At 49.7% G+C, this 14370-nt stretch overlaps 1 protein-coding gene across 2 annotated transcripts in view; it reads left to right on the top strand.

Annotated features, from left to right (window-relative positions):
• Window positions 1–1270: 1270 nt before the first annotated feature.
• Window positions 1271–14370, top strand: part of HEG1 (heart development protein with EGF like domains 1) — a 100198-nt gene continuing 87098 nt past the window's right edge. For both annotated transcript variants that reach the window (XM_039477368.2, XM_074404209.1), the window contains exon 1: window positions 1271–1699. In XM_039477368.2, coding sequence (XP_039333302.2) covers window positions 1408–1699 — 292 coding nt within the window. In that variant the 5' untranslated portion in view covers window positions 1271–1407. The remainder of the gene's footprint in view (window positions 1700–14370) is intronic.

Genomic DNA, 14370 nt, shown 5'->3' on the forward strand with positions numbered 1-14370 from the left:
TTCTCCTGGAGGTGGGTCGTGGAGACATGGAGACAGAGAAACAGAGAAGAGCAGAGAAATGGGGTGGAGAGCCAGGCCTGAAAGTGAAGCGCATACTCATATTTTCATGGGCATTTGGTTGTCAGACAGGGGCCCCCAACAGAACTGGCAAGATCCCCAAGGAACTGCAGCAATTTGTTTCTGTTGCAACACTGTCTGCATTACTGCAAGCTGAATTAGGAGACCAGAATTAATAACATCACACGGTCATTCACAGATCAATCATTTCATCTTCAGGTCTACCTTCAGAATCTTGAGCAAGTTATTTTCCTATTTTGAGCCCCTCTTTCTTCACTTAATGAAGAGGCCAGTCACAAACTTTAGACATTTTATTATTCATTTACTGGGAAGGGAGAGGATATGGAAACAAATGGAATTTTATTTACCAAGAAAATTCGTTTACACGAAATCTCTGAATCTCTTCCCATAGGTTTCCATTTAAAATTCTGTGATCTCTGGGCATCATTTCGTTTAATTTGCGACCTGCAGCTCTTTTCCTGATGATGAGTTTGCCCTAGCCTGCCTGAATTCACAGTTTTCTTTTCCCTGCAGCCTGTCTGGGTGTCCTGGCGGTGACATCTCTGCAGAGCTCTGGTGCGAGCCAAAGGCAGTGGTCGGATGGGAACAGCATCCAAGCTTGAGAGGGCGTGGGGGGATACTCGGATTCTCGCGTTGGCTGGAGGGTGAGGTGTTAGGCTTGACAAACAAGAACTCGTCACCAGCCCTGGGGCCTGGAGGAGGGGAGGTGGGGTGGGAGTGAGGACAGTTCACATCAGTAAGGGCGGCGACAGCGCGGGGTGGGGAGCAGGGGACCGCTCCCCTTCTCTCTCCCATCAAAGCACTTAGGATAATTTAGTCTGGTGCTGACCACATTACCCACGACCTGCTTTTCACCGACTTCTTGTGCGTTTAAGGAGTTAGGAAACTGGTGGTGTCCGATTCAGAAGACTCTTTGCGGAGCGTGTGTGTGACAAAAGTTGCACCGTGGCTCCGCTGACCTCACCCCGCCGTCCCGGGCCGGGCCGCTCTCCAGGCGCCCGGCCCCAGCCCCCTTCCTGCCCTCTCCCCGCCCCCGGGCCCGCCGCGCGGGGCCGGTGATGTCAACCGAGGAGGAGCCGCCCGCCCGCCCGCGACCCGCCCGGGCTAATTAGCATGTAGCGGCGCCGCGGGCCGCCTCCGCCCAGCCCGCCCGGCCCCCGGCCGCCCTCCCGCGGCTCGCGACAACTTTTGAGGCGGGGAGCGCGCTCGCAGCCTCACTGCGCTCACATCCAGGCCCCGCGAGGCCCCCGCCGCCCGCTGCCCTCGCCCGCGGCCACCCCGCGCCCGCCCCGCGCGCCGGGCATGTGAGCGCGGGCGGGCGCCGCCACCATGGCCTCGCCGCGCGCCTCGCGGTGGCCGCCGCCGCTCCTGCTGCTGCTGCTGCTGCTGCCGCTACCCGCGGCGGCCCCCGGGACGCGGGACCCGCCGCCTTCCCCGGCCCGCCGCGCGCCGAGCCGGGCGCCCCTCGCGGGCGCGGGGCTGAAGCTGCAGCTGGAGCGCCGCCCGGAGCGTGAGCCGCCGCCGCCCACGCCGCCCCCGGGCCCCAGCCACACCGCCCCTGAGCCGGGCGCCGCGACACGGCGAGGACCCTCCGGCCGGTACCCCCGAGGCGGGAGCGCGGGTGAGTGAGAGCCGGGAACCTGGCGGCGGGCCAGCCTGGGCTGGGGGCGTGGGCGCGCCGCGGGCTGCATCCCCAGCCGTAGGCCCCTCCGCACCGTACGACCCCGGGTGGGGGCTCCTCGCCCGGCATGTGCGGGACCCTGACGGTCGGCGGGTAGGGAGGGACGCTTTGGCCGGTGGCTGGACGGGGGGGTGTGACCATCCCGTTCTCCAACGACCCTTTGGAAGAAAACTTACTTCCCATGGGTACCCTGTATCTCTTCCACCCCACTTAAAAAAAAAAAAAAAATGGAAAGGAAAGAAAAAAGGCTCTAAAGCATCTCTCCCACCTCTGAGTTCTGGCCGGCAGTCCCCAGGTCCATTTTTCCCCGATACAGAACTGGCCACTCTGTTCTGGGCTTGACTTTCTCATCTAAATGATTTTTAAGAGGTTCTAGCAGGGGATATTGTGAAGGACAAAGGATGTAAGTAGTTTGAAACAAAATGCTCTACTGGTTCAACTTCAAAGGAACGCGGGTGGGGGTTGCATGGTCGAACCCCTTCAAGGCAGAGGTTGATACAGGACCATCCGTGAGTCTCCTCCCTCCTCTTTCCTTTCCCAGTGAACTGTTACTCCGTGATAGCCACTGCCTGTCCCAAGCAGAGAGGGGGAACTGAACTCTTCTCCCTGCTACTTTTGTATCCAGTTCTTTCTTATGATTTGGAAAAATATGCCACAGATTGAGTGGAATTCTAACCATAATACTATTATGACCTTGGGAATGCTGTCTCTTTGAGCTTACTTTCTCCATCTGTGAAATGGAAGTGATGATCCCTGTTCCTTCTAGCCTCCTAGTGATGATGTGACAAAATGAAAGTAAAAATAAATGGAAAGTGCTTTGAACAAAGTCAGGAACGTGGTGGTGTTAGCCTTTGCCTTCCTGTGAGTGACACAGGGCATTCATACGCTCTGTCCTGGCTATTCAAAGAAGCTGGGTTGCTTGCAACACTAGATATCGATTTGGAGTTTCCCTGAAAGTTGAGTTTTTTGTTTGACATAATTGACAATTTGTTTAAGCTTCTCATATCACGCAGACTTTCTGGCTTGTGAATTAGCTTGCTTCCTCCGACCTAGAGGTGCTTCTTAGAGTTAAATAATAAAAAATTTGTAAGAACTTAATTTCATATTCAACAGTATTCCCATTGTTGCAAAGTGCCTTATTTTTATGAATTTTTAAATCACTGGCATAAGATTGAGACACCGAGGAAGAGTAAGACAAGGAAGAGGAGAGATAAGCTTTTAAAGACTTGTAGAGACACATCCCAGAGTGACTCTGACTTTAGATTACTTACAGCATATGCTGTTTTGCTAACTTCCACGGGAAGGAATCAAGAACATAAGAGCACATTTCCTGACTTTCTCCAACTAGAAAAGTAACTGAGGAACACTGTGTAGTATTTTGTGAGTTTTTCTAAACAGAACATAGAGTGCAGAGAGTTGAGAACATTTCAGAGGAGACACCCAAGCGCCGAAGGCAGAGTTCTCTGGGTAGCAGTCAGGCTGATTTAGCTGAAGGGCCCCCATGTTGTTGTTAGGGGATAGGAGGGAGGCACACTGACTTGCAGGGGCCCTGGCAGGATGGGGCTGGCCCGTGAGTCTCTTTCCTTCTCTTAGGGCTGGGATCTCCAGAGGCCATAGAAAGGTAGATGGTACAGTGATAGGGACAGTGTAGGCAGCTGGCCTAGAGGACTCAGCTGGTAAGAGTTGGGGCCTCATGTGACCCAAATGTCCCGGACAGGTGTGGCAGGTAACACTGCTGGTCTTGGCTTTGTGGCTTTCCCAGTTTGATTCCTTTGCAGAGGTGAGTGATGGAGGCTTCAGGTACATGAGGTATTGGAAGGAATACGTTTGATAGTCCCAAAAGCAGCGAGAGAGTAGCTGGAATAGTGCACACCTTCACTTACCTAAGTGGGCTCTCCTGGTCTCCTGGTGCCCCGCAGCCCGCCACCCAAGAAGTGCCTCCTCTTCAGTGGCTCAAAGGCCCAGTCTCTGAAGGGATGTTATGAAGGTGTGATTGGAAGAGATAAAAGCAGCATCTGTTGAAAGCTGCCAGAAGCTACTCATGGCTGAGGATCTAGGCATGAGCTGTGCTTGTTTTTCTGGTAGTGGCCCCAAAAAAGTGTTATTTAGGGGAAAAAAAGAAACAACAAATAAGAAAACCAGTGTTCAGTGATTTCAGTGAGTCTGAGTTTTCTGACAACCAGGATTGGGGGCCTTTGGGATTAGCCTCCATGTATCACTAGATGCTGTCACTTATTTCACAAGGCAGCAAGGTCTCAATGCTGAGCGGGCCTCCGCAGGTCCTCCAGTCCACACTGTGTCCCATGCAGATGTCTCCCCAACAGCACCCCTGACAGAAGGTCATCCTGGCTCTCCCTCAGCAGTTTTGTGTTTGGGGAGGTACCACGCTACTGCTGCTAACAAGCCCGGAGTCTCACAAGTAATGTGCTTCATTTGGTTGTTGGGGAAGCTGCCTACAGCCCCTTCATGCCATGGGGATGCTGGTAGTCAGGGTCTGGCTCCTGGGACTTCCAGATACACTGGTATCAGCAGTATGGGGCACAAATGTTCTTTTCTTCCCTGTGGGCCATTTCCAGTTCTTCTCCTCCTGGCAGAGTTCAGCTTCTCACTGTTGAGTAACTGTGTTTGCATTCCATTATGTGGGTGTTTTGCCGGTATTAGACTGTAAGTCCCTGGAGAGCAGCTCCCTGTTTATATAGCCATTGTTCAGCTTTTGCGCCCACCTGTCACCCTGCTGGCTGTTCAGCCGATGTTTATTGCTGGTGTTTCAGCCAGTGACAAGATGCTGAGACCTAGAGGTTTTCTTTTTCTGCGTGTGTTTTTCTGCCACCCAGGACGTCCAAGCCACAGTTCTAAGCTGAATGCTAGGTTTATATGCCTTGATTTTGTGATCCCTATGCTGTGCTTTAATTGTGAGTTCTGCAGATGAGAGGGAGAAAAGGCTTAAATCATAATGAAAATCAATGCAGAAGGAAAGAACTTTCCCACCCAAAGGGGAAATGACGCTGGGTAGCTGAGCAGCCAGCCCAAGAACTAATAATCTTAGAAAAATGCAGCTCCCTAGAGGAAAGGAAGTGCTTTGAGCCCAGCCCCTTCTGAGCTGTTAAATAGCTGTCGCTTGAACTGCTCTAACTTTGTGGGCCAACTTCGTCATTTAGCTTGGCTGCTGGGAGAACCATTACAAGGTGCAGCGGGCAAACAGCAGCCCCTCAGGGAAGGGAGAGTGGCTTTCCTCCAGAAAGAGGCTACCTCACTCCTGGCAGAGGCTTGGGGCGGGTGGTGGTGGGGATTCCTGAGAAGCCTGTTTGCTTTGATGGAGGGTGTCCCAAATAGAAAAGGGGAGGGGTAGGGGGCAAGGGACTCTCTTTGGTGCATGCGTGTTTAAAAGCCACATCCTTTTTACCTTGCAAGAACCCTTTTATTGCTTTCCTCAGCCTCTGTGCACATGCCGAACTGGTATTTTTTGCCAGAGACCCGAATGGTGTGGACTGAGGGAGACTGAAAGATACTTGCTGCCCAGCTGGGCAGTTTCTGCATCCTAGTCCTGGGGACTAGGGGGAAGGAGCCTCTGCCCTCCCAGTGATTCCTCCTGCCTTCCAGCAGCCCTGCTCAGCTGGCTGAAAACAGTGATCCTGGAGTTAACTTGTCCTTGTCCAGAGACTCTCAGAAAGAAAGCAAAGAACAGATGGCAGTTGCGGTTTTGTTAGCCACTTACTGCCTTCTTCCGTGGCTTCCCTCTGTCTCCAGTGTCCTTTTTGTATGAATGGGAGGTTTCAGCTGCAGTCAATGTTCACTTCCAGGAATCCTGCGGAGGCAACAAGGAAGGAGACTAGTTGGGGTCTGACTTCTGACTTCCTGGCCTTTGAGCACCTATGTGTGGTCGAGGCCTTCACACTCCTTGTCCCATTTAACCCTCAAAACAAGTCAGTGAGGGATGTTATTTGCCTTTTACAGTTCTGGAAACAGTACCCTGGAGAGATTAGATCACACAGTAAATGGAGGTGGCAGGATTTAAATAGATTTTGACCAAATCCATTTGCTTGTTCCACAGTATCAGGAAGTCTCAGTTTTCTTATCTGTAAAATGGGAGAAAATCCTCTAAGATCAGTCTTCTTCCCTCTCTCCATCCCTTGCTCTTGCTTTTGTGTAGAGATTAGGGGCCAGCATTGGGGTGGGGAAAAGATCAGGGGATGGTAGTGGGAATGGGGATACCTGTAGAGTAAAAATTTAAAAAACTTTTTTGTTTAAAATTGAGAGAAGACCACGAGTCTTTAAAATGACATTTTATTTAGAGATTGTAAATCATGCCCTACTCATACGCCAGTCCATAGGTTATTGATGCCAGAGGTTGCTTCATTAGTTATAAACCAAGCTGAAATGAATTGGTGACTTTCTTAATGGGCCCTCTCCTGGGAGTGTGGAGCAGTGGCTGACATTGTGAGGCAGTTGTTATGAATACCTTCCCAGTAGAAGGCGAGGTTAAATGGTACTCCATGCAGATGCTGTAAACTTGCTTTCATTTTAACATCCATGCTCTCTTCTACCCACTCACCATTCATGGAGCGTAGACAGAAACAAAGATGTTTCTATCCTGTTTTTTTTTCACTCTTCTTTTGTTGGCGTGTGGCAGATGTCTCTGTTTGTGTCACATTGGACTGATTTGTAAATCAGGAAATATTTACAGAAGCCTTGCTATGTGGAAGAGCCATGCCAGGTGCTGTGGAGGTTGTAGTGCGTGCCTGTGATGCGCCCAGGGAACATTCAGTCTTGTTGGAGCACACACATCAAGACTGTAAAAAGCAAAATAACGATGCATGAGTGATTCACAACTGAAGAAATGCCACGGAAGATCATAGTGACCAAAGGAATGGTGAGGGTAGAGATGGGCTGCACATGCAGACGTGGAGACCCCTGGGGGCCGGATAGTCCAGGGAGACTTCAATGGGAAGGCAGGGAGTTGATCTAACTTTGAAAGTTGACTGGGATGTGGGTAGATAGAGAGATGGAGGGTGGGTCGGGTGTGGTGGCTCACGCCTGTAATCCCAGCAGTTTGGGAGGCCGAGGCAGGCAGATGTCTTGAGGTCAGGAGTTTGAGACCAGCCTGGCCAACATGGTGAAACCCCATCTCTACTATAATATAAAAATTAGCTGGGTGTGGTGGCACGCACCTGTAATCCCAGCTACTCAAGGAGCTGAGCGTAAGAATTGCTTGAACCTGGGAGCCAGAGGTTGCAGTGAGCCAAAAGTGCCCCACTGTACTCTAGCTTGGGTGACAAAGCGACTCTCCATCTCAAAACAAGAACATAGGTGGAGGACGAATAACATCCACAAAATCCCAAATGTTGAAAGGCTCAAGACTTTCCAAAATGGAGGTTATCGACAGCCAGGGAGGCTGGAGAAAAGGACTTGAGGAACCCAGTTAGGCTCCCAAATCAACTAGTCATTGAAGACAAGACTGGAAAGGAGGATTAGAGCCGATTGTGGAGGGCTTTAGAGGCCTATTAAGGTATCGGTGTTCTTCCCGTCCACACCAAGGGATGGCTTTTGAGCAGGGAGAGCATAGTTTGCTTGTTCATTCGTGCTTGGAGCTGGGGCCTCATAAATGAACCACATACATATCTGCCCTCACGACAGCCCTGTAGTTATTTCAGAGACACCGGAATGCTGGTGGGCATCACACTGATGTGCTGGGAGGAAAAGACTGAGGACAGAGCATGAGTTAGGGTGGAGGTAGGAGAAATAGAAAGGGAGAGATGTCAGGACCACTTAAAAGAATAAGGCTGGAAAACTGGACTGCCTGGCTGCAGGGATGACGGAGCAGCATGGAGAGGAGCTCTTTGCTTTTAAAGGACTTCTTCGGTTTCAGCCTTTCAGTGTAAAGACTGCATGTCCCCTTGGAAGTATTCTGTGGATGGTTGAGAATGTGGAACTGAACTAGAGGGAAGCCAGGGCCAGATTCAGCCCTGAGGGGCAGTAGTTGAAGCCACAGAGGAAGAGGAAATCAGCTTCAGTCGGGTGGAGAACATCAGTGTGGACAGTGGGGAGCAAGGGATGCCAGTCTGGCATGAGGGCACAGGGAGAGGTGGGGTTAGCTCGCAGGCTGGCTGTGGATTGGCAGCTAATCTGAATGTAGCACAGCTTATGTATCAGATGTGGAGGTCTGTGAAGGTCATGTAAGTTAACATGTTTCTGCCTTCTGCCTTGACTTGTCTCTCATCTGGAAACTATCCAAGTTAAAAGGCAGAGGGAGACTGGGGAGAATGAGGTCTGGGGAAAGGCCACTGGGCTCCATTCCGAGCTGTTAGTGGAACTCCCAAAAGTGCAGGAAGAACCCTGCCTACTGTATGATAGGCATGGAAGGCCTCCTTGTGGCAAAGTTTGATGGTGAAATAAGAGAAGAAAATCAGAGAGAATCAGAATCCTTGATTCTTTTTTTTTTTTTTTTTTTTTTTTTTTTTTTTTTTTTTGAGACAGAGTTTCGCTCTTGTTACCCAGGCTGGAGTGCAATGGCGCGATCTCGGCTCACCGCAACCTCCGCCTCCTGGGTTCAGGCAATTCTCCTGTCTCAGCCTCCTGAGTAGCTGGGATTACAGGCACGTGCCACCATGCCCAGCTAATGTTTTGTATTTTTAGTAGAGACGGGGTTTCACCATGTTGACCAGGATGGTCTCGATCTCTTGACCTCGTGATCCACCCGCCTCGGCCTCCCAAAGTGCTGGGATTACAGGCTTGAGCCACCGCGCCCGGCAGAATCCTTGATTCTTACCACCTAACCCTGTGTCAGCTCCTGATGCTTCCCACATCAGGAGTTAGCAACACCATGCATCTCGTTCCTTAAACTAGCAGCCTAGAAGTCACCCTCCATTCGTCTCCTTTCCTCACCTGCTACAGTGATTTTCTTTTTTGGCAACTCCGGGGCTTCTGTTTCCGAAATACATGGTGAATCTGCCCTCTTCCTCACCACTGCTCTTTTCTGTTCTCTGCATCCACTTCTGCTTCTCTCTAATCCATACTCACAGAAGCCCAGAGTGATCTTCTTAAAATGTAACTCAGGTCACCTTACTCTAAGACTTAACACCCTCCAAGAGCTTTGCATTATACTTAGCATAAAATCCAGACCCCCTAAATTGGAACACGAGGCCTGCACAATCTGACCTGCCACCTCTCTCACCCCCTTTTGCTCTGCTCCCCACTTACACCAGACGGTTGTTAATATATGCCAAACTCATTCCTGTCTTGGAGACTCGGCACATGGTGTCCACCTGCCTATAGCCACAAGAGCCTCCCAAGCAGGGGGAGCAGCCAGAGCAGATGCTCTCATGCAGGACCCAGCCTGCCTTGTCTCAGGATTGGCAAGAAGGAAGACCAGGGTGTTTGAATCACCCAGGGCCGTGAGAACCACGGTAAGGAGGTCGATTTTCCTCTAGGTGCCATGGAGGGTGCTGCAGCAGGGCCTGTACCACCACGTGGTATGGGGCTCTGGTTGCAAGGTCTCTTAAGGAGCTGGAAAGACTAAGAGCAAAGTACACAGAGGCTATTAAAAACAGGCAGTTTCCTTTTGCTTAATATTTTAGCTCTGAGGTACTTGAACTTCATGGTAGTATTCTAGCTTTCCTGCCATGTAAGTGTTTTTGAGGAAAGCTTACAGGTCAGATGGCATGGCAGGCAGGCAAGACCATGTTCCCAATTCCTGGGATGTCTTGGAAGACTTGAGGGAGGATCTGACCTCACTGAAGACCCTAAATAACAGGAGCCCCCATCTCTCTGTGCAGAGAAGGTGCTGAAGGCAAAGAGATGGATTTGATAAATTGACAGGTTTCTTCTTAATGTCTCTGATAAGCTGGGAAATGGAGACAGGGGAGGAAGAACAGTGACAAGAAGAGGGCAGAGGCCAAGGTCAAGCTCTCCAGGTGGCCCTGCAGTTCCACCTTGGAACTGAGGAATCAAATTGGAGGAAGGAGTAGCAACAGTCAGGAGAGAGACACCTGCTTGTCATCTGGAGGGATGTTCCTTGTGCAGGGCTGTATCTAGTGATTATCATATGTTAGGCTGGACTCTCATATATTGGGCTAGAATCCTTTTCTGGGTAATAGGAGATGGAAACAGCTTCAACTTGGGGACGGGTTTCACTCCTGCAGCCTCTCTGGCCACCAGGACCTTTATTACTATCATGTGGTGAGTTTTCAGGGGTCATCTTTTGTTAGAGTGTGGATGAGAGCCCTGCTGGTGTTGCAGTCACAGGTCTCGGAGATCTCGGCTTGGAAGGGTCAGACAGTCTCAATTCAAACCCCAGCAGTGCTACTTGCCAGCTGTAGACGGTGAAAGGTTATTATCTCTGGGCAGTCAGTTTGTCATCTGTCAAATGGGCTATTAATCGAAAGAGCCCTGCACAGAATGGATAAGTGCAGTATAACCCCTGTAAAGCAGATGGCTTGATGCCTGGGCAGGAGAGCTCTATAAATGCCAGCGACAGTGATGCTACTGAAACCAGTGCACGTTTACACTGTTCATTGTGTTGACAGTAACCTCTTCACTGCTCCTTGCTCTCCAGGCATTTTTTTGTTTTTTGTTTTTGTTTGTTTTGATTTTTGTTTTGTTTTTTGTTTTGAGACAGAGTCTTGCTCTGTCACCCAGGCTGGAGTGCAGTGGCATGATCTCGGCTCACTGCCACCTCTGCCTCCCGGGTTCAAGCATTTCTCCTGCCTCAACCTCCTGAGCAGCTGGGATTACAGGCGCACGCCACCATGCCCGGCTAATTTTTGTATTTTTTTCAGTAGAGACAGGGTTTCACCATGTTGACCAGGCTGGTCTCGAACTCCTGACCTTGAGATCCACCTGCCTCAGCTTCCCAAAGATTACGGGTGTGAGTAAGGGGCAAAGCTCCCTGCAGAGGGTTCAAGTCCATGTTCCAAGGAGCTCTGTTGCCTGGTCTTCCCCTCGTTGGACCCCTGCTAACCTTACCTTTTAGTATCCCTAGAACTCTCTCTTGCTTCTTAGTCTTAAACACAGAAAGGAAAGAGCCAACTTTCATGATTTGAAGTTACAAAAACCAAGTGCAACAGCCCTCACCTATGATCACCTGAGGAGACCAGATGAACACATAAGGAAGCAATTAGGATTGAATAAAAGCTGTATGCCAGGTGTGACCACAAAATAAGAAGCCACTGAAAATCAGTCACACTTGGACCTCTGTGGCCAATGAGTATTCTTCAGATGAGAACTTTTGGGGTTTAGGACTATGTGCTTCACAGGTGTTTGAAGGAGGTGAGAGCCACCTTCAGAGTGTGTGAGCCACACGAGCAACTCCCTGGTGTTTCTTTTAACAAACCTCTCAGATCAAAAATGGGGCCACGGATCTCCATCTCCTGCATCTTTCGTCAGATTGTCTTTGAAGTTTTGTGTTTCCAAAATAATCCAAAATCATTATCAAGGGATGGAAATGTATCATTATTCAGGAAACTCAAGAGAATACTATTCTGCATGCTGTATTGAAAACTAGCCAATTGGGGCAGGTGCAATGGCTCACACCTGTAAAGCCAGCACTCTGGGAAGCCGAGATGGGAGAATTGCTTGAGGCCAGGAGATTAAGACCAGCCTAGGAAACATAGACCTCACCTCTATAGTTATATTATATATATATGTGTATATATATATATATATATATATATATATATATATATGCACATACATATATATGGAAAAAAGAAAACTAGCCAATTTTAGAAAATGGTTTGAGCAGTAACAGTATTGATGGAATAAGTGTTGTCTTCTTGGGACCTCTTTGAAGAGGACCACACTCACTTGGGTAGGGGAATTCTTGTGGTTTGTTAGGAATTATTTCTAGTACAGTCATGCTTTGTGGTCGTGGAGTGCTGCTGGCTGCAGCTGCTGGCAGAGTCGGGGAGAGATGCTGTGGGGCTCGAGGGCTCTGGTCAGGGGTGGAGGACTGGTTCTTAAACTCCTGCTTTCTGGCTCTGTGGCATTGGATAGCTGCCTAATTTCTAGGCCTTAATTTCCTCACATTAAAAAGAGGGATAATAAAGACTTCCCTGCTCCTAACAAGGTTTTTGAGGAGGAGCAAATATAATCATGACTGGGAAAGCACACAAGACAGAGCAATGATTTTAGTTTAAACCGGCTCTGACCTTGGGCAAGTCATTTAACTTCTGAACCTGCTTCCATATCTGTAAAATTGAGACAATAGCTGTTCTGTCGACTTCACCGTGTCGTTGGAAGGATGAATGGAACTGATCCACACGGACACGCTTTGTCAACATGCATGCGCTGTGTAGGTGTTAGTCACGAACACTTCCCGGGAACACATCAGGCGTTATGTCTTTAAGAGAGGCAGGAATCAGGAAGAGGTAGACGTGGAAAGATGAGTGCACGGTTGAAGAGGAGTTGGAGAAAGGGCGAACATTTCTGGGAAATCTCAATAGCCTTTTCAGTTGTTGGTCTCTGTCCTCTCATCTGTCTACAGTTGCCGTGGCGGACGCTTTCCCGCCTCTCCTGCTGCCCAGCAGGTGGGATGTCCTTCACAGCTCTACCCTTGACCTTCTCCCTCCTCCTTGGTTCAGTGAACATTTATGGAGTGCCTGCTACTGAGCCATAGTCTCTCATAAGAGACCTAGGATTGGGAGGGAATAAGTTAGAGTTGTGTAACAGGATAAAATAGTCCAGAGGAAGAGCGTTGTCTCTGGGGAGGATTTCTTGGAAATGGTGATCTCTGAGCTGATTTTGCCAGGAGGCCAAGGGGAAGGAAGTAGGACAGTCTAGGTAGAGAGAACTGTGGGACAGAGGTTTGGAAAGAAGGCATAGTGTGGCTTCATCTGTTTTCTCTGAGCGAGTGCTTCCAGCTACAATCCGGTTCTGTGCCTTCAGCCATCTGCCAGCATTCACACAGGTTTAGTAAGTGAGCTTCACTTTAAACCAACAGGTAACAGTGACACATGCAAACATGTCACCCCTTCCTCCTCTAGAACCTGGCCTCCTGTGGCTTGCTAATGGTCCCACTAATCTCCCAGTCATGCACTCAAACCCATCATCTTTGTCTCTTGCCGCCGCCTTTTCTTACTCACATGTAGTCAGCATGGACTCCTCTCTCTTCCTTCCTCCCATCCTTGCTTCCTCCCTTTCTTGTAAATCGTCATCAGAATGCTGAATTCCATTTGGACAGTGAGGTACATAGGACATCAAGATGTCATATCCCTGTTTGTGGCAGGAAATTGCAGTTTGGGTCCCAGTGTCTTAGTGAGGCATCCCAAAGCCCACGAGGAGGAAGCCTGGCTCTGTCCTTCCTGGCTTTTGCTTTCAGTACGCGTTACCCTTTCTCTGGAGCTCTGTGTCTTAGTTTTGCCCTTTCTTATTTCATTCTTTCTCTATTTCTGTATTTTTTTAAACTGGATTTTCATTGCAGTCAGACGGACCTGGGTTTGGGTCCAGTTTTAGTATTTGCTATGTAACCTTGGACAAATTACTTAATTTCACTACATCTCAGTTTCCTTATCAGAAAAGCAGGGATAATAACGGGAAGACCGCATAAGGTTGTGGTGAGGATGGATTGAGACAGTTTATGTGAAATGAGTAGCACAGTGGATGGCATAGAGTGGATGCTACATACACTTTGGCTGCAATATAACAATAATAATTATTATTGTCCTGCTCTGGTGTGTCTTTTGAAAAAAATTTTAGCTTTATTTCTTTTTGTCTTCTTCCTCTTTTTCTATTTTATCTCTTTCTTAATCAGTATACAACTGATTTTTTTTTTTTTTTTGAGACGGAGTCTCCACCTGTCACCCAGGCTGCAGTGCAGTGGCACGATCTCGGCTCACTGCAACCTCGGCCACTGGGGTTCAAGTTCTTCTCTGCCTCAGCCTTCCAAGTAGCTGGGATTACAGGCATGTGCCACCACCATCCGGGTAATTTTTTTTTTTTTTTTTTTTTGGTATTTTTAGTAGATACAGGGGTTCACCATCTTGGCCAGACTGGTCTTGAACTCCTGACCTCGTGGTCCACCCTTGGCTTCCCAAAGCGTGTGTGCCACCGTACGCAGCCCACAACTGATTTTTTAAAATATTTGAATAGAATGTCAGGTTTCCCGATCTTGATTTGCAAAACGCCTTAGCAGACTTTACATTTCTCCCTTAACTAGACGTTAGCCTTTGATGGGGCCCGGAACTCCCGGCCTCGCAGCCCTTCATGCTGAAACATCCCTCCACGGCTCCGTTTTCTAGCAGTCGTCAACGCTCCAAAGTATGTTTCTGTGATTTCCTCAGAGTCCTGGGCCACTTCACAGAGGTCTGCCGAGTAAATTAACTGCAGAGCTTCTGAAAGTCAGCCGCCAGCCCAGTGGACGCCGGGGCCGCAGGCCCAGGCCCGGCTGCCCAGCGCGCGCACCCCCGGGAGCCGGCCCGTTTCCTCCCGCCCCTCCTGCGCCCGCCTCTCCGCCCTCTTCCTCCTCGGAACCAGGATGTTTTTCCTTGCCTTTTTATTGTTTCGCTAACCTGGCAGGTCTCCTTTGGTGGAGCCCTGCCACCCGGCTTCCTCTCGGTGACAACACAGGAGACCCGGAGGCCCACGCCGCCCCCGCCGCTGCCCTTGGCCTTCGCGTC

This window comes from Saimiri boliviensis, chromosome 8 (genome assembly GCF_048565385.1).
Source record: "Saimiri boliviensis isolate mSaiBol1 chromosome 8, mSaiBol1.pri, whole genome shotgun sequence".
NCBI lineage: Eukaryota > Metazoa > Chordata > Mammalia > Primates > Cebidae > Saimiri > Saimiri boliviensis.